The 25,979-nt window shown below is 38.6% G+C and overlaps 1 protein-coding gene across 4 annotated transcripts in view; it reads left to right on the top strand.

Moving 5' to 3' along the window:
- Window positions 1-25,979, top strand: part of crybg1a (crystallin beta-gamma domain containing 1a) — a 109,934-nt gene that overhangs the window by 34,822 nt on the left and 49,133 nt on the right. For all 4 annotated transcript variants that reach the window (XM_036593180.1, XM_036593181.1, XM_036593182.1 and 1 more), the window contains exon 2: window positions 13,418-13,562. In XM_036593180.1, coding sequence (XP_036449073.1) covers window positions 13,418-13,562 — 145 coding nt within the window. The remainder of the gene's footprint in view (window positions 1-13,417; window positions 13,563-25,979) is intronic.

Raw genomic sequence — 25,979 nt, forward strand, 5'->3', positions numbered from 1 at the left:
TGAAAAGGGTTCTGTATAGCACCAAATGTCAAGCTTGTACCAATAGCAGAACCCTTTTCAAAAAGGTTCTATATAGAACCATATACAACACATTCTCCATCAATCTGAACAACGCTTTCACGATGCAAAGAACCCTTTAATCGTACAAAGGGTTCTTTGGGTGTTCATGGTTCTATTTAGAACCACTTTCTTTACTAAAGAACCCCTGAGGAACCATCTTTTTTAAGTGTGTAGGAGAAGAAAAAAAATCATTAACTTTAATGTACATTAATATATTAATTATTACCATAAATATTTGATTATTTCTTTTGCCATTTTCAAAAGTTTTTCAAATAAATCTACAGGAATATTTTTCAACACCTCTAAAGTTACCACCCAAATAATCCCAAACACGTTCAGTGATGTTGAGGTCTGGACTCTGGGGTGGTCAGTCCATTGTTCAGCTTCTTTGTTTGATGTGTCCGTCTCCTTTTCTCAGTGAGGACCCCCATGGGACCACCACAGAGCAGGTATTATGTGGGTGGTGGATCATTCTCAGCACTGCAGTGACACTAATGTGGTGGTGGTGTGTTAGTGTGTGTTGTGCTGGTACAAGTGGATCAGAAACAGCAGTGCTGGACTGAGAATAGTCCACCAACCAAAAATATCCAGCCAACACTGTCTAGTGACCACTGATGAAGGTTTAGAGGATGACCAACACAAACTGTGCAGCAGCAGATGAGCTATCGTCTCTGACTTTACTTCTACAAGGTGGACTGACAAGGTAGGAGTGTCTATTAGAGTGGACAGTGAGTGGACACAGTGTTAAAAACTCCAGCAGCACTGCTGTGTCTGATCCACTTGTACCAACACAACACACACTAACACACCACCACCACATCAGTGTCACTGCAGTGTTGAGGATGATCCACCACCCAAATAGTACCTGCTCTGTGAGGGTCCATGGGGGTCCTGACCACTGAAGAACAGGGTGAAAGGGGGCTGAGGTACACAGAGAAACAGATGGACTACAGTCTGTAACTGTAGAACTACAAAGTGCACCTATATAGTAAGTGGAGCTGATAAAATGGACAGTGAGCGTAGTGTCAGTGTTTTTTTGCCATGTTGCCAAATTCTTGGTTGTGGACATCGAGTAGAAATTTGGAAACAAACCTTTATTTTTCTAACTAGCTCACAAGATATTGACTAAAAAGAAATTATATATGTAGTGTTTTTACTGGAAAGGCAACACTTATTTTCTAGATAAATAGTTTTATGCAACGTGCTTAAGTGTCTAGTACTCTAGTGTTTAGTGCTCATCTTTAAACGATTCTTCATTTCCTCATCAAACCTTGTCAGGTCAGCTTTTCCCCAGGTGTAGCGTCACATACCTGACAACCTGCCGGATGTTTACCTGTCGCTACAACATGTAAAAGTGCAAGAGTGCCGTGCTGCGCAACTGCTATACAGCTGTAGCAGAGGCAGGAGAAACGCTGCCGGGGTTCAGCAGCGTCTTCCAAAATCAACAGAATCCTGTTACTGTGCCAAAAAAACCGAACTCACATTCCAGTGCTGCTCATGCCTCTGTGTTCATTACAGTGACGGTGTGTATATGTTTATGAGTAAATGGTATTAAGTAGCATTTGGATATTTATAGTCAATATTGTGCTGTTCTAGATGTGTCTAAATTGCATTCATATAAATAATGTCAGTATGCTGGTTTAGCGAAAACTGACCCAGCAGTGCAAAAAAAGAATTCCACTGGCTTTTCAAACTTTCTGCCTAATTCATTTCATCATTGAGACACAAACAAAGTCATTCAGAGTGAAGAGAAATTTACCAACTCAGATCTTCTTTACAGTGATAGTGATAGGAACCAGGCGTTGAGATACAGTAGTCTGTAAAAGAATAGAGTTGGCATTAAATACATTACAGTTATTTGATTTTGGGGGTGCGGGAAAAATATACTTCAGTTTTCACATTTTTACATAGAAATTTCACATTTTCATTCCATTGTCTTCATGCTTCCGTTCTCTTCATGAGACTTTTCAGAAGGATTTTTTCCACACTTCCAAAGTTCAGTCTTAGAAGTTGGTCGCACTTTCAGCTTTTCACAATCTAAGTAACCCCAATAACAAGTTTAGATTTATCAGTCCATAACAGCTTAGTTAACATCTCAGATGTCCAGTTTCAATGTCCGGTTCCTTTTCTTAGTAAAGGGTTCTTGTCAGCTATACATCCTTTCAGATCTATAGTGTTGAGTTGCCTTCTCTAACTTTTCTCTGACATTTTATAGATAGATGGAGAGATAGATAATAGTCTATTAGTCTCACAACAGGAAAATTCACAGTGAAAAGAAGAGAAAAGAAGTAACGAGAAGAGAGTGAATAACTTTTTGTCTAAATTTGAAAATGCCTGTTGCCCTTTACATTGTGTGCAAATTTCATGATGAATGGACCAAAAGAAATGGCCCAAAATGACCTGGACAAAAGTCTGGTTCCATTGACTTACATTAAAAGTAAAGTAGGTTTTTTCCTTCTCCTGCAAAGTTACCATTTTGGAGATACAAGGTTTTGTTCCGACAACAGCGAAATATAATACTAAGATAAAAAAATGTAAGATAAAAAATATGAACTCTATCCTTTACATTAACTTTATTCACAAAAATGAACAATATAAATATTGTAAATAAAAAAGCAACAAAAAAAATTGCACTTTAAGGATATTTTACCCAAATTGCACTTATAGCACATGGGAATAGTGATAGGATATAATAGGATAGTCCTGTATTTACAACACAAATATAGCCATTGTATTCACTGTCCAAGATGACCAGTGACAATGTCTTCTGAGGTTTTATGTGTAATGTTAAAGACCTGTATATATGGAAGTTTTCTTTGGGCACTATTTCTCTTCACAACATCCTACATCTATCATAAAACAACGCTTTAGGCACCAGGCAACGTTATCATAATCACTTTGTGTAATAAATTTCTGTGAGAGAGCTTTTAGAGGCATTAAACTCTTCTGACGTCTGGTTCCTATCACCACCACTGTGAACAATTCCTACTCTGAGTTTTTCTAAAACAGAGCGATTTCACACCAAACCACTCTGAAGGACTTTGTTTACATCTTGTCAATTTAATTATACAGAAATTTTGAAACATCGGATGGATTCACCTTTAAGCCTTACAGGTCTATAGGTATTACTGTGTTTTCATTACATTGATATACTGACTAAATGTAATTATGTAACTACATCATTAATTACACAGTTAATGAAGTACATAAGTTGAAGTCTGCATTTCCAGCTTTTCTCCTATTGATGTCAATGATAAAAACATGGCAGAAGAAAAAGATGTATTTAAGCAATAGAACACGAGAGGTTGTGTGTTACGGCGCCTTCGGCTCGTGCCTGCGACCAAATCACAGCCGTGATGTTATTGGTGATAACACACTCCTCGAGTGTTCTGTTGCTTTTATACAACAGTTAAATAAATAAAGTAATAAATTAATAAACTGGGCCGTGAACGCGGCGTTTAATATGTTTTAATGTTCGCAGTTCCTTCCGCCAAATTATAGTTCCTTAACAAGCAGCTCGTTGCTACGTCAGAGTAACGAGCTCCGCCCACTCGCTGCACAGCCGGCAGTTCGCTCTCCAGCTCCACACAGACCAACTGACAGTTTCTGAATTTAGTGTCGTCTGATCTTAATGTGATCTTAAAAGTGTCCATTTTCTGTTTGTGGCAAAGTAAGAAGTAAAAACGTTCAAATTGCTTGAGCGTCTCCTACAGCTGTCAAAGTTGTTGCTTAGCAACGGCGTCTCAGCGAAGTGATACAGTGTTTGTGAAAAACCTGTGATGTTATGGTGAAATAACAGCGCGGTTAGAACCTTCTCAACCAATCAGCTTGCGTAGATGGAACTAACTGCTGTATAAATGTGCAGTATAACTTTTCATGAAATTTAAATCATAATAAAATATCTCTTACAGATTCAAAGTTTAGAATCTGCACTTTGCACACAATTTTTCTGCTTGTTTTTATGAGCTAAGAGTGAGAAATTGTTATTATAAAATATAATTTTTAAAGGCAAAACCCTGTTGGTGTTGGAACAAAACCTTGTATCTCTATTTTTGCCATTTTTTTTATTTATTTATTTTTTTTACATAATTTAAACATGCCAGTTTGCCCTTCACATTATGTATTAATTTCATGATGAATGGATCAAAAGAAATGGTCAAGAATTGCCTTACATTAAAAGTGCAGTATGTTTTTGCCGTCTCCTGTAAAGTTGCCTTTTTTTGAGATGCGAGGTTTTGCTCTGACAGTGACGATATGTGCTCCTGTTCTGGGCTCTTTCTGTGTGAATGATTCTCTGGTATGTTTTTTAACGCTAGACCAAAATTCTTCAGCAACAAGCTGACCTGAAATGCTCTTAAGAAGCCTGATGGGATCTGCTGTACTCCATGCTCCACAATAGTAGTATATTACCTGGAAGTCAGTAGCTTAGTTAAACAAACAAGAGTCTTTGTATTAAGCGACGTGCTTTTGAGGAGCCAGGCTTTCTGTGGAGTCTGTGTGAGCTGGCATTGGCCTGCAGGCTTTGTGGAGTGACTCATGAGCTGGAGAAGTCTTAGTCACGGCCTGGGCCCTGTCCAACTCCCGTTTCATTCCGTTTCAACTCGTTCACCACAAAGTCTACTGTGTTTTTCTGTGTACATGAACTGGTGAAGGTAGTTTTGGTGTCAGTCAGTGTAGTGAGTTGTCTGTGTTCTGTTGTTATGCAGGCCAGATGAAGGGCTGGGCAGATTTCTGATTTCTGCAGGTCCCATTAAACATTAAAGTGGTGGTTGTGGAGGTTGAAAGGAACAGTTCAAAGAAAAAGTCAAATTCATGTAAATTTCCCCCTCAACCCAAATGCAGTTGGTCAGCCAAGACATGTTTGGTGTCTGAAGTTTTGCACTAGAGCTTCAAGGCTAATGTAGCAAACGTAATGGAAGTTTATGTATTCCAGTTAGCAAACTGCATGCCTCGGGGGCATTTTTTCCTGTGCTGACCAATCAGATCAAAAGGACGGCAGGCCTTCAGAGATAGTTGGAGTTGTTTGGTTGGCATGAACCGAAAGGTTTCACAGATCAAAATTAGCATGACAATAAAACAAAAAGCACCTTTGTTTCAAGTTTAGCTTTGCTAAACTTAATTATTAAATACTTAACTATATAAATTATTAAATACTTAAATATTAAAGTCAATATTTAGAAAAAAACTCGTAACATTTTGAGAAAAAAGTCATAATATTTCAAGAAAAAAGATTGTAGAATTAAGACATTAAAGTGGCATTAATACCAGGAAAAATCGCAATATTGTGGCCAAAGGCTTTGCAAAGGGAAGGCAGCACCTCCTCGTGTTAAATGAGGGGCATTGAGGAGTTGGTGGAGATATACTTTTATATCGATTCACCCATAAAAAAAGACTCCCTGTCTCATGCCATTCAAAGAGGGCATGAAGTTTCACAGACAGTGAGAATGATGATCAAAATAATTGATCCACAAGCAGACAGGAATGAGTGGAACTCCGGTGCCAGTACAGCAACCAAGACCCCAATGCGTTATGGCAGCCCCCCTACAGTTAGCCAACTTTATCCTCAAATATTACGACTTTTTTCTCAAAATATTACAACTTTATTCTCAAAATATTACGCCTTTTTTCTCGAGGTCTACTATTTTTATTTTTATTAACAGTGGCCCTAAAACGCCATCGTAGCTTTCTGCTTGTAACTATTGAAATTATAGCTAGCTGGCACAGCTGAATGACAGTTACATACTATTGTACTTCCGCAACAGTGAGACACACAGCCTTTAAAAATCAGTATGAACACCCAAGAAAACAGGCCATGCAGTGCACCTCACATTCTTTCATCTTCAGAAAAAAATGCACTTGCCTTGTTAAATAATCTTAAATAGACTTGAATGTGGTCTCTGTTATCTATATAAGTGGACAAAATACGACGACTGCTACTACTGGTTTTTAGCTGTGCAACTTATTTTTGTCCATTTTTATAGATAACATTAGTCATGCAGTGTAGGCCTTAGCTTTACTTGTTAGCTACATTAGCCCCGTAGGTCCAGTGCAAGACTAAACGTGTCTTGGCTGATCAGCTACCTTTGGAGTGAGGCAGAGAATGTGTAAATTTCAGTCTGGGAAAAGCACTGAGATATACAGATGGACAGAGACGGATGGATGGCCTGTAGGTCGGCCATAAGAGATACTGTTACTACTCTACCAGGCCACAGATATCAGGTATTGTTCTCTCCCATGCCTTGTTCTCTGAGACACAATTTCCTGATTGAAACCCACAATCAGGTGTTTCAGGGCAACAAAGTGGCAGCTGGTGAGGCTTTGTTACACTCATAACCTTCACACGACCACAAGAACCAACTAGCAACATCAGATAGCAGCTGTATTTGCATTGGATACAGTGTGACCATAGGTCGTTATCAGATTTTGCTCTGGTTAATGTTGATCAGTGTTCATATTGTTTCATTATTATGAAGGAAGACATCAAACATAACACAAGCACTCAAAAAATCCAATAAAGAGCGACTCTACGGACAAAACTGACCACTGATGAAGGGCTAGAGGATGACTGAATCAAGTTGCACATCAACATGGGCCTCTCGCCAGGTGGAGCTACATTGGCTCTCTAGTGAAGCAAGAGTGAAAGTGATAAGTACTCAGTGATAATCCAGAAGACAACTGAAGTAAAAGGGCTGTTCTAGAAGTTTTTATCAGCTAGTTTTGTTTGACGTTCACATTCAGAAAGTGACCAACTGGTTGGTTCAGTGTCAAACCAAGACTCTGTGCTTTAGTTTAGCTATGAGGCTTGTTTGGGTGAGATAAGGTGAGGGAGATAAGTAGGCTAGTGTGTGGTGATTGCTTTTCTTGTTCAGCAGTCATGATTTCTATGGTAGTTTAGGTTACACCCATATCATTGTCTAACCCATTATCCTAGTTCAAAGGCTTCTTCAGCAACCGACCTGGTTTGTTTCCTAATTTAGCACTCATTTCATGTTTGTCTGGGCTTTGAAAAAAGATCGGAAAAAAGCAGCATCGGAAAAAAAATGTCCCAGTGCGAGGGCGGGTCTTTCTTTGTCATCATTCCTCGTGGGGAGCAAGCGTAGGTAGTTTATTTATCAGATTAAACCCAAAAGCTACTTGTAATATTGAATATGAACTTTCACAAATTAGGGTATGAAATTATGGAGCAATAAATTAGCCCATTTACCTACTAGCCACTTGATTGGACCCCTACCTTGTAGCTCCCTCATTCTGGTGTACAGACTGTAGCCCATCTTTTGATGCACAATAAGAATGATCTACCACCTTAATAACTTCTGGACAAAAAGTGGTCCTGTTGTCAGAAACTGACCAATGATGAATGGAGTGAAAATCAGGGACTCTAAGCTCTATTACAGCTTCTGTCCTTTTGGGAGACTGACTTTCAGTTTTTCCTCCAAAGTTCAGTCTTAGGATTTGGTTGCATTTTCTGTTTTTTTATGATTCAAGTAATCCCAAACACATTCAGTGATGTTGACGTCTGGACAGAGGTGGTCAGTCCATTGTTCAGCTTCTTTGTTTGATGTGTCCGTCTCCTTTTCTCAGTGAGGTTCTTCTTGACAGCTACACATCCTTTCAGACCCACAGCGCTGAGTCATCTTCTCACAGTGGAAGGATGGACAGAAACACCTGTGGATGTTTTCAGATCTGAAGCAGCTTGATTTTCTCCTCTCTCTCAAAGATGGAAGCTTTAAGTGCTGTTTATCTGATGGGGGCAGTTTTGGTGTCTGCCAGGTCTTCCAGGTGGTTGTTAGGAGCCCCATTTTCTTTGTAGCTTTTAATAATTTTTTGAAGTCCAGTTTTGGAAACTCTTTTTTTTTCTACCTACTTTCCTTTGACTTCCTCCTTCTTTATGCACATAGATTTCATTTTCATCAAAGTATGTCCTGAAAAATGAATACCTTGTACTTAATGGCTTAACTAAATGAAGGGTGGTCTCTGACTTTTGCACAGTACTGTATATAGTGGACCTATTAGGTAGGAGCTCATGAAGTGGCCAGTGAGTGAGAGTACAGGGTAGGGTTTTCTAATAAAGTGGACAGTGAGTGCAGTAACATGTAGGGTTACTGTATAACAGCTAACGAAGTGTGTTTTTCTTCACTCCTCTGACACATTTTTATTTTCACATTTCTATTCAGACTACAAAAAAAAGGTAGACAAGTCAGTGCCTGTATTTGGCGTTTTCCCCAGGGAACCAGTGCAGAAGAGTTTTTAAGGTAGTCTCTTTTTTTCATAGTGGGAGCCACAGCCAAAAAAGAGAACTGAGATATATTGATGTATGACAAGTGGAATTGTTGACTACAGAGGAATGTAGGGTGTTAAAACTTGATCTGTTATATTGAATATCTTAGTCAAACTGCTGATGACATTGCTGATATTTACATATGATACATGTACATATGTTTGAAAAGATGAAATAAGTCTCTGTATCAACCAGGACAGGAAAGGAATCTGTTCAATACGTCAAGATATGACATGATATGATACAGATACAGAAATCATTCTGCATACATTTCAAAGGTCCTTAGTGGCACCAAACAATATGGATTTAACATTCCAATCTATTTAAAAGAACATGTTGACGTTAAATTATATTATATGGTCTTCATATTTTTATAAATCAAATTATTAGCGCCACAAGCTAAGCACTGGCCACATCGTCAGGAGATTGCAAGTTTGTTACCACAGCCATCCGTTGTCAGGCAGTCTCTAGGTGGGTAGGACAGTCCATCCTCCCTTGAGCTGCCCAATGACACTGTGTCCAGGGTCTCAGAGGAAGTACGTGCTAACCTTCACCCTGCCCAGCTTTGTAGCATTGTGTGATTGTACAATTCCAAAAATATTCAAGCAAATTATTATTACTATTGTTATATGTAGCGCCATCTGGAAAAGTTTGAACACCCCTAGTCAAAGAACATGTTTTATTGACGGTGTTGATTGGAAAAAAATTAAACATACAGTATAAAATGTTCATAATTTTTGCACAGGCCCAATTTTATGTTTCATTATTTTCCCAATATGTTAAATTCAGCAAATAAAAACGTACATTAAACAAGTACATTAAAATGTGCAGAACTGTGTTCTAGTAGGGGTGTGTTAACTTATTTTTACTTGGAAAATCAACAAAATGTCATTTGAACGGGGTGCCCAAACATTTGCATGTGACTCTGTGTTTTATATAGATATTTTTTTGTTTACTCAATTTTTTTACAAAATATGGAGTAGTATAGTGTCTTTACTGCACAGATGAATAAAATAAAAATAAAAAAAGGAAAAAAATAAAATGTGTTCATTTCTACCAGTCGAATGGATTTGTTTGAAGTGTAACACTCCCAGCAGTGAAAAGCCCTCAACGCTTTATTTGCGTTCAGTGTTTGTCCTTTGGGCAGCTGTGCTGTGCCACCAACAATATGCCAAAAACGCTTGTTCAGCTCGTAACTCATAACAGGCCAACATTTGCAGATGATCTTCATACCTTACCAATGACACTTTAAGACCTTAGGCATCAGGGAAGTATGGAGTTTCTAAGTGGTTTGGTCCAACCTGCCGTGAGCTGTGATTCCGGAATAGAAAGGGACTCCTCTGGGAAAATCCCTGCATCTAGCCCTGTCAATCACACAAGACATACAGAAGAAGAAAATAAGTTAACATGTCATCTATAGAGAACACACTTAAATATGCCATTTTTCAGTTAAACATATTTTTGCAGTTATATATACACCATTCAGGCATAACATTATGTCCACCTCCTTGTTTCTACGCTCATTGTCCATTTTATCAGCTCCACTTACTATATAGGTGCACTTTGTAGTTCTACAGTTACAGACTGTAGTCCATCTGTTTCTCTGCATACTTTGTTAGCCCCCTTTTACCCTGTTCTTCTGTGGTCAGGACCCCCATGGACCCTCACAGAGCAGGTACTATTTGGGTGGTGGATCATTCTCAGCACTGCAGTAACACTGACGTGGTGGTGGTGTGTTGTGCTGGAACGAGTGGATCAGACACAGCAGTTCTGCTGGAGTTTTAAAACACTGTGTCCACTCATTGTCCACTCTATTAGACACTCCTAGCTTGTCAGTCCACCTTGTAGATGTAAAGTCAGAGACGATAGCTCATCTGCTGCTGCACGTTATGTTCCCTTAGTGTGATACATTAAGAGAACTCGTGAATTGGTTCCTAAGATCATGGTTGGAGTCACTAAACTTCATACCTTACTTTCATGTGGCAACTAACATACATGTTTTTGAATCTAGATTGGTCTTAGTGGCTTATAGGATCAACTGTATGTTTGTTTAATAGTAGTCTTTGGGAGGTTTTGTCTTTAGTAGCACTGTGGTAATGTTTTGCATTGGTGCTAATAATTGTGTTGTGAACTTCAAATAAAACAACAAGTAAAATACATTTAAATCCTGCCTATCACTATATAGATTTACAAGTAAGTTCACTGTTGTGTACAAAGAGGTTAGTTTTCATAAGGGAATCTATTTTCAGTGACGGAGAAATCAGTGAGAAGAAGAATGAAACTGGGGCCTTGTTGGATTTCCTTCAGTCTTTTAAAGGTTCCTGGAAAGTTCTGGAAGTTTCTGGAAGGGTAACGCAGCATGGAAGACTGCTGTAGTCTAAAGGCTTGCCACGGCCTGCGCAACCACCAGCGTAGCTCAGTGTTGTAGAGTCATTCTTCAAGAACTTTCTGCTCCAGGACCTAAGTTCAGTGTGAAAATAAGGAATTAAGGAGACTGTTAATTGAGCTTTTAGCTCCCCCTGTGGGTAGTAGTTCCAGTTTACATCTGGTACTAACACCTCCTCCCTGGAGATGGTGATGAACAGACTGAATGAACTGAACAGTACAGTACAATAACAATGCAGTACGAAATACAATAAGGCAATGAAGTGTTTTGGTTCTGCTTGGGTAAATTTCTAAACAAGGTTTATTGACTCGTTATTACACTTAAATGTTTCTGAAATGCCTGTGACACACCTAGGAAGACGGAATGTGGCTCGCGCAGTGTAAAGGTCACATCAGTCACAGGCTAAAATATAGCAGGATACAGTGTCTTCAGGTAATATGGTCCAAATAATACTACTCTGATTTAGAGAACAGTTTCTGTGAAGCTTGTGATACTGGAGCCTAGTGGTAACAACTTTATCAGTCCAGTTCAGTTTTTCTCAGAACCAATCACAATGAAAGGTGCATTGAGGGCTAGTTAGCTATTCAGAACTGGTCCGTGGCTTAATATGGCCTATGCCTGTGATTGCCCACAAAGGATTCTTGGGGCTGGACATGGATTAAGTGGACCAAATTGCAGTGCCAACTGTGATTCACTACTGGAAATAGTTTTTAATATACAGAAACATCCACTTTTCTATCTCTCCATAAGAGTCACTGGTGTTACCAGTCCTCATTGGTGTTCCACATAAGAAAGGTAACACCAGAGACATTTTTAATGAAAAATACATTTTACAAAACGGCTGCTACAGAGCATCAAACCACATGTTGTCAATCATGGAATATCCACTAAATGATGGAATTTAATCCATCTGTATTCTAGTTTTTCACAACTACCTCAGAATAAAGTAGGTCACACCAGTGACTTCAGCTAAAAGCTTCATATGAAATCATGAGCTAAATGAGAAAATCTCTGATAACTGAAAGACACAGTGGACTCACCATGTGCTTTTCTTCATAGATCTTTAGAAAATAAGTCAAGTGATGTCATCAGTCTGATTTTTATTGCAAAATAAGATAATTTTTGTTACACGGTAACACCAGTGACACATCGACAACAACTTTCATTATATATTTTATAACATTTATTTGGCATTTGTTTTCTTTATTTCATTTAATGAATATGTTTCATAGCCATGTATAGATTATTGCAGTTAAAATTGCAGAAAAATGTATTTTGGCCTCACCTTTTACACATGACTGTAGGGACAAGCACTTCTGTGGTGCTTGGAATTCTAGATATTTGATTTAAAAACCAATATTGCTAAATTGAGGCTCAATATATAGTAACCCTAACATGTTTTATTATAGTGTAATATATCTGTAAACGCTAGGGACACAAAAATGGATGTTTCTGTAGAATGACTCATATATATTAATCCAGCCTTAGGCTTAAATTGGGTCTGGGAAACTAGCCCTATATATCTGGTGTTTTTCAGAGAACCTTGTCCAGAAATAAGTGTTACAGAGGGACAAACTCCATGAGCATTGAAAGATCATGAGGAGGAAACAGTGACAGGAACCAAGAGTCAAAGGGAAAAACTTCGTGAGAGTATGAGGAAGAAACACTGAGAGTTTGCATGATGAGGTTGTATATTTTAGAGAGAAACAGAGCCTAATGGACGCACCAGTTTCTATGCATTTTTACCACACTGTGTTTTATATTTGCTAAAGTCTTCCTAGGATTTTTTAGATGTGAAACGCTATGTTTTTAATTCACTCATTCATGTTTAGCAGGCTGAAGATTCTCCACAAGGGGGCACTCTTAACGCTCAAGTAGCTTTTGGTTCTTCACACAATGACAGTGCGTGTCCTTGCTCTAGTAAAGTATTTTAAAATCTTTTAAAGCCTGTGTTTTTTGTTTGTTTGTAGCAGCTTAAAATTACATTGTGTTATAAAAGTAGGTGAACGTAGCTTTAGATGTCTTGTCCAAGGACTGCTATTGGTGTAGTGTGGTGTACTTGCCCGGGTGGGGAATCGAACCCCCTTCTGCAGCATTGCCCACTGCAATACACCCAAAAATATAGCACCAAATTGTTACAGGCTTGACATTGTAACAATAGAAGAACACATTTTGGTGCTATATAGAACCATTTTCGAAAAGGTTCTATATAGAACCATATAAAGCACATTCTCCATCAATCTGAAGAATGATTTTACCGTGCAGAGAACCATTTAAGCATGGAATGGTTCTATATATAACTCGCGGTTCTAAATACAATCCCTTTACTAAAGAGCCCTTGAAGAACCATCTTTATCACATTTAAGAGTGTATGGTTCCTCAATTTTTCGTCAGCATAATTGGTAGATTCCTGGGATCATCCTGGAATATACTCAAGATTCCTGGGATCATCCTGGAATATACTCAAGATTCCTGGGATCATCCCGGAATATACAGAAGAACACTTAAAGATACTTAAGTACTTCAGATAAGTACTTCAGAATGCCACTCATTACAAATCAAGACAGATTTGTACCATTTACTCTTGTACTTGTGGGAAATGTTAGAACTCTTCATTGCTGATCGCAGATCATCCCAAAAGAGCAACTTCCAGCAGCACTGATGCCTTTTCCTGTTCGTTACTTCACCTGCAGGAGCTTTGACCAGCTCAGCATCCGCACAGAGGACAACATGATGATGGCTGACACCTGGTCCACTGTCCCTTCAGAGGCGACCTCAGTGATGAGCCTGGATCTGTCGTCCTCCACCCCGACCTCCCCCTCCCGACGCCTTAGAAAGGTATGTGCAGTTTTGCAAATTTCCCAGTTTCCCTCTCACCACAAATGTAGTCAAACATCTAAAATGATTGGCTGCTTTAGTTTTTCAATGAAAAACTATCTGCATCAATAAAAATGGATAAAAATGCGGCACAAAGCTAACAGTAGAGAGGCAGCCATCTTGAAGCCTCAATTCTGTATGGATTTTTGTGAATTTTTATAGGTATCAGTGTCATACAGTGTCAGAAATGACAAGGTTTAGGCAAGTTTATTTGAGATTATTTATACTATTTTTCTTTTTTTATTGTTAAAATTTAAAGAAGTTACATTACTGAGACACGGGGAAAAAAAACATGCTAAAATATGTATTATGTCTTTATGTATTAACATCACACGCACAGGCTCAGACAGGTCTGGCCTGAAGATTCAAATACAAAATTAACATTATAAGTCTCCACATCCTCAAATCTTGCATAGTGTAGCTTTAACAAACCAGCACAATTTAAAGCATGTGTGTGATGATGTAGACATGCAGTTTGCATGATGCTAATTGGTGGCTATAAGCTTCCACTGCATTAGCTACATTAGCTTCGTAGCTTTAGTGTAAAACTAAGAAAATAAACCTCAGACACCAAACATGTTGTGGCTGTTTGGTTTAAGGGGAAAAGTAAAGGGAGAATTGTATCAGTTTGATTTTTCACTGAACTGTTCCTTTAAACAAACACAGTCAGGGGCAGAACTTTGATCATGTTCAAATATACAAACTTGGGGCTGCCCCATTTTGATCTTTGGGGGGTTTATTTCTGCAAGGTTTAGCTCCAGCATATCTGCCTTTAATGTTCCTGTAAAATAACACTCCTGCAGACCCTGATGTTAATGTTGAGAGCTAAACTGCGTAGAGCAGCAGATCAGCAGGAGCAGGGCTGGGCATCACTGTTGTCAGTACATCAAGTCCTGTCCAGGAGTGTTTTGGCCTTTTACAAAAGAGAAAAGCAATTTTCTTGTTTTGAGAAAAACACTGCAAGGGCACCTTTTTCAAAATGCTTGAAGTTAGGTTCAATGTCAGCGTGTGTGATACAATACAAACCCAAGATGTATAATAATGTAGAATTATATGATTAGAACTATTACATTAATATACAAAATGTTAGTTAATATGTGCAAAATATAAATGAAAAAAACCCTACATTTCATTGAAAACAGTACAAAGACAACATATCAAATGTTGAAATGTTGAATTTTATTGTTTTTTGAAAAATATATGCCCATTTAGAATTTGATGCAAACAACACGTTCCCAAAAAGTTGGGACAAAAGACTGGTAAAGTTGTGTAATGCTAATAAAAAACCTTGTGGATGATTGGCAACAGGTCTGTAACATGATTGGCATAAAAAAGCATCTCAGAGAGAGTCTTTCAGAAGTAAAGATGAGGAGGGGTTCACCACTCTGTGAAAGACTGCACGATCAAATAGTGCAACAATTCAAGAATAACGTTTCTCACATAAAATAGCAAAGAACTTTTGCTTTTCATCATCTACGGTACATAATAACATTTAAAAGATTCAAAGATTCTGGAGAAATCTCTGTACGCAAGGGACAAGGCCAAAAAACAGTATTTGCTGGCCGTGATCTTTGGGCCCTCAGGCGGCACTGCATTAAAAACAGACATGATTCTGTAGTGGTAATCACTGCATGGGCTCAGGAACACTTCTCAAAACCACTGTCTGTGAAAACAGTTCAACACTGCATCCACAAATGCAAGTTAAAACTCTAAAACGCAAAAAAGAAACCACATATAAACAGGATCCTGAAATACTGCCACCTTCTCTGGGCTCGAGCGAATTTAAAATGAACTCAGCTTGTTATCAGTGCACAGTTCAAAAGCCAGTATTCATGATGGTATAGGGGTGCATTAGTGTGCATGGCATGGGTGACGTGCACATCTGTGAAGGCACCATTAATGCTGAACAATATATACATGTTTTGGCAACATATGCTGCCATCCAGACCACGTCTTTTTCAGGTAAGGCCTTGTTTATTTGAGCAAGACAATGTCAAACCACATTCTGCATGTATTACAACAGCATTGCTCTGTATTAAAAGAGTCCAGGTGCTAAACTGACCTGCCTGCAGTCCAGACCTGTCACCACTGAAAACATTTGCTGCATTATGAAATGAAAAATACAACAAAGGAGACCCTGAACTGTTGAGCAGCTGAAATCCTATGTTGAGCAAGAATGGGAAAACATTTCACTTTCTGAACTACAGCAATTCGTCTCCTCAGTTCCCAAACGCTTACAGAGTGTTGTTAAAAGAAGAGGTGATGAAACACAGTGGTAAACAGGCCCCCGTCCCAACTTTTTTGGAACATGTTTTTGGCATCACATTTAAAATGGGCATATATTTTTCAAGAAAAACAATGCAGTTTCTCAGATTTTATTTAGATATCTCAGATATTTAGATTTTGCACAGCGTCTCAACGTTTTTGGAAATGGGGTTGTAATTTAAATTAGTTACTGAATATTAAGTCTTAAAAGTTTTAACTGAATAACGCTGCTAAAGTTTAGGATGTCAGTCATAATATGCTTCAAATAAGAGGCTTAATATAGACAAACACGAAAATGCCCAAAACCACTGACTGGCCCAGAAGTGAACTATTTCTGGTGTGTCTTTGGCACAAAATATGGGAACTGGTCTGGTAGGTGGAGGGGTGGGAAAACATTTACCAAAGGGAACATCTGCAGTAAGCGTATGTTATGCTGATTCAAACCATATCAAATCAAATGCCTGAACATTATCAGTTGATAAGCAGAGCTCATTACTTTTGGTGTTGAAAGTCACCGCAAGGACACTGGAACAGCTCACAGGTGGCCAGTGGGTCACAGGGTCTTTATCTTCTCAGGGCTTAGTATTTCTGTCAGTGTCTCAGAAAACAGTGCTCTATCCCTTTCCAGACCTTAGTACAGGGATGTCAAACTCAACCACTAAAAGAGCCATTTTAAAAAAATCTTAGCAAATCTGTGGGCCAGCTGTGTTTTTATTTCATTTTTACTTAACGTTTTTCCATGACCCAAACTGGCCATTGCTTATTCAAAATATGCCAAAACTCTAACAGCAAAATAGGCACTGAATATTTATTCAGAAATAATTCTAAATAAATTAAATTGTTTTAGGTAGTTTTAAAAACTACCTATTTATTTGAATTAGACACCAGGCATCTTTTCTTTCTGTGTAACCACTGGCCCATAGATTGTTTTTGGGGGAAGGGGGGGTCAGAACACACACTATGTTGCAGTGCATGCTGGGGACTGTAGTGCATCTCAGGGTGAAACGTTCTAATAATAAAAGATAATTAAAATAATTTCACAGGCCGAATAGGACTGGGCTTGACTTGTCAGCAGGCTTTGACACATGGGCCTTAGTCTTTCCCTTGCTCCAGCAAACTTCATTAACCCCTTAATATTATTCTATTATTAATTATTCTATCCTAAGGCTTATTATTAACCAGCGACATGGGCTATGATGCAAACTAGCTACGTTGTTCTAAAGGTATAGAAATGTGTAATAATCGACTAAGGAGTTAAACTGCACCATCATTCTAGTATTCACCGTTTTCACTTCTGTACACTATAATTTCTAACATGTAGGAACCCCCAGTCCACAGACTCAGGAATGTGGGACAGTAAGCATCTCTTATCTCTAAAATTGCCCTGCAACTTAATTTGTTGATATGTTGTTTGTTATGAGTAGTGAAAGCTGCCACTCCCTGTCAGGCCCTCTGGGCATTTTACAGCTTTTGGTTGTATAAGCACCTGCATGCCTATTTACTGTGGGCTTTCCTCACAACACTGACTCAACTTTTCCAAAATATGTGAACTAGTAAAGTTGTAATGCTGGACCCAGGAAGTCTTTTTGGGCATACCTGAAAGTTGTGTTTATTATAGGAAGGTCCCAAAAGTGCCCACAAGAGGGCGACACTGGCCTATAAGCCTGCATCAGCTGTACTTCAGTCGATTGTGTGATATTTCCTGTTAAACAAAACATACATCAAACAACAGCCATGCTGTGTTTGTACCTGTTGTTTCTATAAGGAAGTTCAGCATGTGTGGTTTTCTGTGGTGATACTGTGGAAAAGGGCAGACTGGTTTGAAATGGCCCAAGGCCAGGGCAGTGCTCCATTCTGTATTCAGCTGATTGAACACAGGCTCAGATTACACTGTGAGCCAAGTCTGTTCTTTTGGGTACCAGGAAAACCTATTATAGCAAGGCATTCTGTCTGTAGTCAGTACACCACACCATCATCTTCCCAGTCACTGTTTAAAGGAATAGTTTGGCTGAATAACTGTTTGCAGAATGTTTCTCTGACCCCAAATGTAGTCAGTGTGGTAATGTAGTCAGCCATAACGTGTCTGCTTCTTAAGTTCTGAACTGAGGCTAATGTGGCTAAATTAGGACTGTGCAAACAGCATGTCTAAATCATGACATGCATTTCAATGGATTATGGTACAATTATGTTCCCTGACTAATGGTACTGTGATGTACCCTTGAGGGTCCCACCCCAGTGACAGTTTAGTGCCTTTGTTTCTGTGAGTGTCTGGTGGAATCTGAGATTAATTAAAAGGGATCACTGTCATCAGTTTTTTCATTTTCAATAATATTTTCAGTTTGCAGCCATTTTTCATGAATTAATTATTTAATTCATTTCTAATCCAAACAGCCATTAAGTACAAGTTGTTCATTTTTCTGTGTCAGAAAGAAACAGGAAACATATTTAACTCTTCAACTCCTTGAGACCACCGGTGGTTCCAAAACGCACTTCGTCATATTCTTCATAACTTTCATATTTCATAAGCTACATTCAAAAGGTGGGGGTCGTATGAGAGCTGTAACTGTCTCCTTTCCAGTCAAATAGATGGGTGATGTAATTTTAAACCCTTATAATAAAAGAAGCTGAACTCACAATTTTTTTTCTACTTAAAGTCGACCCATTTTTCCACAAATCTGGGCTATAAACTATAAACAGATGGCGTCTCTTCACTGATCTGTCTGTAAAAATGATTTTTATAAAAAAAATACAAAGAGCATCTAAGATTTTTGGCTTTCAGCAGTAAATTGTAAGCAAATAGCAATATGTGTGATCATAAAACACATGTTCTGTTAATTTTAGGGGAGCTTTTACCAAAATAAATAAATAAATAAAATAAAATAAAAAAGTACATTTATTTCATGCAGTTACTGAATAATTTGTCTTATGATTTGGTCATGTAAATTCAAATGGACAAACCAAAATATACCCTGGAGAATAAGAGGTTAACAGGAAATTGCAGAAAAGTAACTGTAACTAAATATAATATAAACCTTTTCAGTGTATAGTGTGCCCACCTTTTACCGTTATTACAACATTAATCAGTGCTGTAGACATTTGCTGTAAGCCATTAAATACAGGAAACCTTGCCAGGCAAAAATGTATTTCCCGTTGCATGTAAGAGACATGATTAGAATACTTCCCCTTAAGCTTTCAGGTCTTATGTGCTGTTTGCCTTGGGGAAAAATGCTGGCTGTGAGGCCTGTGTCGTCACTGAGGTTTGCTGAGGTCACAGCCAAACATCTTCTAAGTCAGGAAAGGACTGTTTATTCATTATGAGTATGAATCCTTCCTTGTTCACCTCCAGTGTCTAAACGAAACCAAGGAACCATATCTCTGCCCACATCAAGCCAGCAATGTGTAGATAGATACACGCGGTCAGCTTTTTGTTTTGAGCTATGAGTCTTGGTGAACGAGGTTAACCACTTCCAGTCTTATCTTCTAAATGACTGTGTAGCCGACGAAAGGTGAGTGTCTCCCATACCTGCAAAATTCCTTACTATTGGATCTGCCTCCAGCTGAGCTGCTTGGTAGATGCCAGTCCTTTCTGGTCATTTTTCAAACTGAATGACTAAAAATGGGAGCAGTCTTTAAACAGAATGTCTGAAATAAAGAGTCCCGTCAGTCTGGGCTGACTCCCTTTGTGGGGAAAAGTCTGTGCACCCATTGAAATGGTCTGGATGTCAGTGAACGGCTCATACGATGTGATGTAAGTTATTAGGCGATGTGAATTTTTTGTGTTTGTTAAATGATCTTGTCTTGAAAATCACATTTTAGGAGCTGCTCATGCAGAAATCCAGATCATTCCAGATGAAGGCTTCACAGACATTTTCATCAGCTGTATTTCCTGGTGTTTCTAACGTGTTAGGATTGTCTGGTGATGCAGCCTTGACTTCCCAAACACCTTAATGGACAGCACTTGTAGATCTGCAAACACGCCTGGCTGCTTTATCTCGAGTCAAATGTCGACAGATCACACGACTGACAAGTCTGGCAGGAAACTAGCAAGACGGCTTTATTTTTTTCTAGATATATTTGTGCTGCTTAGTGGATGCGGATGGAGGTTGTCAGTGTTCAATATACAGTTGAATGCAAAAGTTTGGGCACACAAAATGACATGTTTTCTTTATTTTTGAACTGGAAATAAGTTACACATCCTCTACAGTGAACACACTTCTGCACATTTTAATGCACAAATACTGTTTATTTGCTGAATTTAACATAAACACAAAAATAAAAAATAAAACACAAAGTGTGGCCTGTGCAAAAATTATGGCACATTTTAGATTTTATTTTATTTCTTCTGATACACATCGATCAGGCATAACATTATGACCACCTCGATTCTACGCTCATTATCCATTTTATCAGCTCCACTTACTATATAGGTGCACTTTGTAGTTCTACAATTACAGACTGTAGTCCATCTGTTTCTCTGCATACTTTGTTAGCCCCCTTTTACCCTGTTCTTCAGTAGTCAGGACCCCCATGGACCCTCACAGAGCAGGTACTATTTGGGTGGTGGATCATTCTCAGCACTGCAGTAACACTGACGTGGTGGTGGTGTGTTAGTGTGTGTTGTGTGTGGTACGAGTGGATCAGACACAGCAGTGCTGCTGGAGTTTTTAAACACTGTGTCCACTCACTGTCCACTCTATTAGACACTCCTAGCTTGTCAGTCCGCCTCGTAGATGTAAAGTCAGAGACGATAGCTCATTTGCTGCTGCACAGTTTGTGTTGGTCATCCTCTAGTCCTTCATCAGTGGTCACAGGACGCTGTTGGCTGGATATTTTTGGTTGGTGGACTATTCTCAGTCCAGCAGTGACACTGAGGTGTTTAAAAACCCCAGCAGCACTGCTGTGTCTGATCCACTCAGACCAGCACAACACACATTAACACACCACCACCACGTCAGTGTTACTGCAGTGCTGAGAATGATTCACCACCCAAATAGTACCTGCTCTGTGAGGGTCCATGGGTGTCCTGACCACTGAAGAACAGGGTAAAAGGGGGCTAACAAAGTATGCAGAGAAACAGATGGACTACAGTCTGTAATTGTAGAACTAAAAAGTGCACCTATATAGTAAGTGGAGCTGATAAAATGGACAATGAGCATAGAAACAAGGAGGTGGTCATAATATTATGCCTGATTGGTGTAAATATAACTGCAAAAATATCTCAAACTTAAAAATGGCATATTTAAGTGTGTTCTCTCTAGATGACATGTTAACTTATTTTATTTAATGAACTAAACATGTAATGTACTGTATACGGTACACGGTAGGGCAAGCAGTGATCTTAAAAGTTTCAAATTATTTAAATTTTACAATTAAGTTTAACTTCAAACCACCTGTTGCTGAAGTTTAAAGCTGTTGCTTTCTTTAAGGAGAAGGCCAGAGTGATTGGTTGATCCTATGTTTAAAAAAAGGCTATAAAATACAACATGACAATACTTCTGCTTTCACAGTGTAGGATGTGTCACAGTATCATATCATGACATAATAATGGGCTGACATCCAATCAGCTATGCAGTTTATGCAACAGGCTGTCTATAATTGACTAATTATGGGTCTTTTTATGACACGTGTTCTAGAAGTACTGACGATATACATGATTAAGGCTAAACAATTAATCATTTTTAGATCAAAAGCACAATTTTTCAATCACATGCTGCAATTTGACTTATATCCTACTTTATTCAGTACAGTTATTTAAGTGAACTGGCAACCTGACGCTACATTTAACGTTCATGCCTCAAGCTCGAAAAATGAATGGATAACACACTCTCAATATTGGTTGGTCACAATTAGATATTTTCACCAAATCCTTCAGCCCTACCCATGATATACTCATAAATACATATAACATGACAGTAATAACAAATCATCATGTTGCCCACATGTATATCTGGCACACTTATAATCTGTAAAAGGTATTTTAATCGAATGAAAGCAACTGACTAGCATTTTTAGCCTATATAGGCCAAAAGTATGGAAGCAGTTTTAAATATTTGCAAACTCCACATTTAATACAACTGTTCTAGTTCATCAGTAAAACTTAGGAGAATCACCAGGAGCTACACGAATGAAGAATCAGTTAGTTGGACTTTCTGGAATAATGGAAACACTGGCTAATTCACTGACGGGTGAAAGCTGTAATTGTAACTACTCTTCAGTTCATCTCTGGAGCAACTTCAGTGCTTTCCTACAAAGCTGTTATGCATGACTTGTAGAAAGACATCAGACTATTCCGACTATGAACAGATCTGCTATTATGTTAAGTGCCTAGGATCAGCGAATGTGGGCTGAAGGCTCCTTTTGGTGTCCTCAGAAGAAAATTCCATCCAGATGTAGAGAAAGTAGAGAAAAGAGAACAAGATGACTCACCAGGCTGTATTACATTTCCTTCCACTGCTCTAACTTCTGCTTTTGTGCTAGTCATACCCAACAATGTGGGTTTTCAGCATCCGCTTTGATGACAAGAAGTTTCCAATTGTATCCATATCATACACTGAGCTAATGGAGAGCTTTGGTTGATGCAGAGTCAGAGAGGTTTATAATGAGTTATGTGATTAGTTCTGATCCTGTCTGTGACTTTCAGTTCTCAATCCCTGTTCCGGTGTTTATATGTTATCACGGTTATTTTAAAACAAAATCAGATTTCTCAAATTTCTTCAGAAACTCCAGTTCACCTTTTGTTTATTCACTTTCCAGTCCAAACAGCCGTTAGGTACATTTTTCGGGAGATATTTCTATAGAGATTAGACATGAGTGTTAGGGTTGATCAACTTGCCTAAGAAAGGGGAAAATCAGAGGAAATTAAGTGAAAAGACTAGAGTTCACAAAATGATTAAAAGATACAGAGAAAATGTGGCTCCTAACAACCACCTGGAAGACCCGGTAGACACCAAAACTGCCCCCATCAGATAAACAGCACTTAAAGCTGCCATCTCTGAGAGAGAGGAGAAAATCAAGCTGCTTCAGATCTGAAAACATCCACAGGTGTTTCTGTCCATCCTTCCACTGTGAGAAGACGACTCAGCGCTGTGGGTCTGAAAGGACGTGTAGCTGTCAAGAAGAACCTCACTGAGAAAAGGAGACGGACACATCAAACAAAGAAGCTGAACAATGGACTGACCACCCCAGAGTCCAGACCTCAACACCACTGAATGTGTTTGATCACTTCAAAAAATTATTAACCAACTTCTAAGACTGAACTTTGGAGGTGTGGAAAAACCCTTGTAGATGAAAGTCATTCTCCAGAAAAGAATGAAAGCTGTAAAAAAAGGTAAAGAGTGGACAAACTGATTACTGAAAAAATATTATATTTAACTGTTGATAAAATAAAGTGCAATGGCAGTAATGGTCAGAAAATCGCAATTAGATATTTTTAACAAATCATTCAGCCCTATTCATGATATACTCAGGAATACACGTAATTTATCACAATAATAACATACCAGCATATTGCCCACTTATATATCTGGCATGTTTAAAACTCGCAAAAAGTAATTAGTCAGGTGAAAGTGATCATCAGATTTCACCTGACTAGCATTTTTTAGCTTATTCACACTATAGGCAAAACGTACAGAAGCAAGCCGTGATTTTTAAAGGTTCAGTTTCTTTACATTTCATTTTGCCAAAAACTACCATGTTTATCAGCATCTAGTTTAATTACAGCAGCTTTCTGAAAGATCCCATTGGTTTGCAGTGCTGAACTCTTACTCTACGCACCTAAAAAGATGGTTCTTCAAGGGTTCTTTAGTAAAGAAAATGGTTCTACATAGAACCATGAACACTCAAAGAACTCTTTGCATGATTAAAGGATTGTTTACATCATGGAATGGTGCTTCATTGATTGATGCAGAGTTCTATAGAGCACCCAAAAGGGTTCTTCTATTGCTGTGACATCAAGCTTGTAACAATAGAAGAACACTTTTGGGTGCTATATTGAACCCTTTCCAAAAAGGTTCTATATAGAACCATGAACACTCAAAGAACTCTTTGCATGGTTAAAGGGTTCTTTGCATCATGACATGGTTCTTTAATGATTGATGCAGAGTGTGCTGTATATGGTTATGTATATGTGCTATATATATATATATATATATATAATATATATATAATATATAGCACCCAAAAGGGTTCTTCTATTGTGACATCAAGTTTGTAACAATAGAAGAACACTTTTGGGTGCTATATTGAACCCCTTTCATAAAGGTTCTATATAGAACCATGTACAGCGCATTCATGCACATTTTCTCCTTACCTAAAAGTGTAGCGCAGGGGTGCACAACTCCAGTCCGAGAGGGCTGGTGTCCAGCACAGTTTGGTTATTTACCTACTAAGACACACCTGACTGCATTTATCTGTTAATTGGCAGGTTTAGTGGGTGGGTTTGAGTAGGGAATCCTCCAAACTGCACTGGACACCGGCCCTCCAGGACCAGAGTTGTGCACCCCTGGTGTAGCATATTATATGAGAAACATATTCAGTGACTTTGTTGATAACAGTACTTTACATTTCCAGCCATTCTGACTGAAAATGAAATAAACAGGTGGTCTCTGACTTTTGCACAGTGCTGTATATGTGTTCCAGATATGTGTTCTTCAACTCATTTGTAAATCCATTGAATCTTATTGCATTATATTGCCAGTAGAGGGGGCCAGAGACTGGCTCACTCATCTGTTTGGCGCCACCGGTGGTGCTGCAGTCATCGTGTTTCTCGTCAGGTCACAGGTATCACTAACAGGAGATGAGTGGTGTTGAATGTCTCGTGTTGGTAAAAGATGGGTAACCCGATCTCAGCGAAGGCTTTAGGACTGGCCTACTTCATGCTGATCTACTGATTATGGCCTGGCAGATAAAAGGCACAATTAAACAATGGCAACAGTAATGCTCATGTTCACCTTGCCTTCCTGTTGGCTGTCAGCTGTTACCTATTTCCTTGCAGAGCTGCTGCTGCCACTATCGGATCAGGAGCTTTGCAGTTTGGAAACAAACTTATGTGGAAATTTTGAAGGCCAGTATATCGCTGTTGTCAGAAGAAAACCTCGTATCTCCAAAATGGTAACTTTACAGGACAAGTAAAAAACATACTCTACTGCTAATGTAAGTCAATGGAACCAAACGTTTTTCCAAGTAGTTTTGGGCTATTTTCTTTTGGTCTATTCATTATGCAATTTACACACAATGTAAAGGCCAACAGGCATTTTCAAAAAATGTCAAAAACTGAAAAACGGAGACAAAAATGGAGACAAGGTTTTGTTCCAACAGCGGCAATATGTAACCCTGAAGATTTCACTGTAGCAAAAAGACTCCAGCTATAGTTCCAACAACTTTCAAACAGCCAAACAGGGATTTAATCTGGATTAATAGCAACGTGTTAAAGAAATAATGTGATGAAAGCCAAATTTACATAATTTTCACAGGAGTTCACCAAGACCTGTTTGGTGTTTGGTTCTTTAGTTTTGCACAGGAGCTAAGAGGCTGCAGAAGCATGACGCATAGCTAAAAACAGTATTAACAGCCATCGTGAAACCTACATTTCACCTGTACTGTTGTCCATTTTTATAGAGGACAGTATTTCATACAGTGGTAAAGCTTTTAGAGATTACTTAACAACTTGTCAGTGATTGAGGCAAGTGCACGATGATTTAGGCACAGTGCTAATGGTGAGAACCCATTAGAACCATGGGTTCTATATAGAACCATTTGCATGCTTAAATGGTTCTTTGCATGGTGAAATTCTCCCTCAGATTGATGGAGAATGTGTTGTATATGCTTCTATATAGAACCTTTTAAAAAATGGTTCTATAGAAAAAAGGGTTCTTCTATTGTTACACGCTTGACATTGTAAAGCAATAGAAGAACGCTTTTTGGTGCTATATATGTGGTTCTATTTAGAACCATAAGTTCTGTATAGAACCACTTCATGTCTAAATGGTTCTTTGCATGGTTGAATGGTTCCACAGGTTGTTGGAGAATGTGTTGTATATGGTTCTACATAGAACCTTTTAGAAACTGGTTCTATAGAGCACTAAAAAGCGTTCCTCTATTGTTTTACAATGTCAA

The sequence above is a fragment of the Colossoma macropomum genome, unplaced genomic scaffold, assembly GCF_904425465.1.
Source record: "Colossoma macropomum unplaced genomic scaffold, Colossoma_macropomum, whole genome shotgun sequence".
Lineage (NCBI taxonomy): Eukaryota > Metazoa > Chordata > Actinopteri > Characiformes > Serrasalmidae > Colossoma > Colossoma macropomum.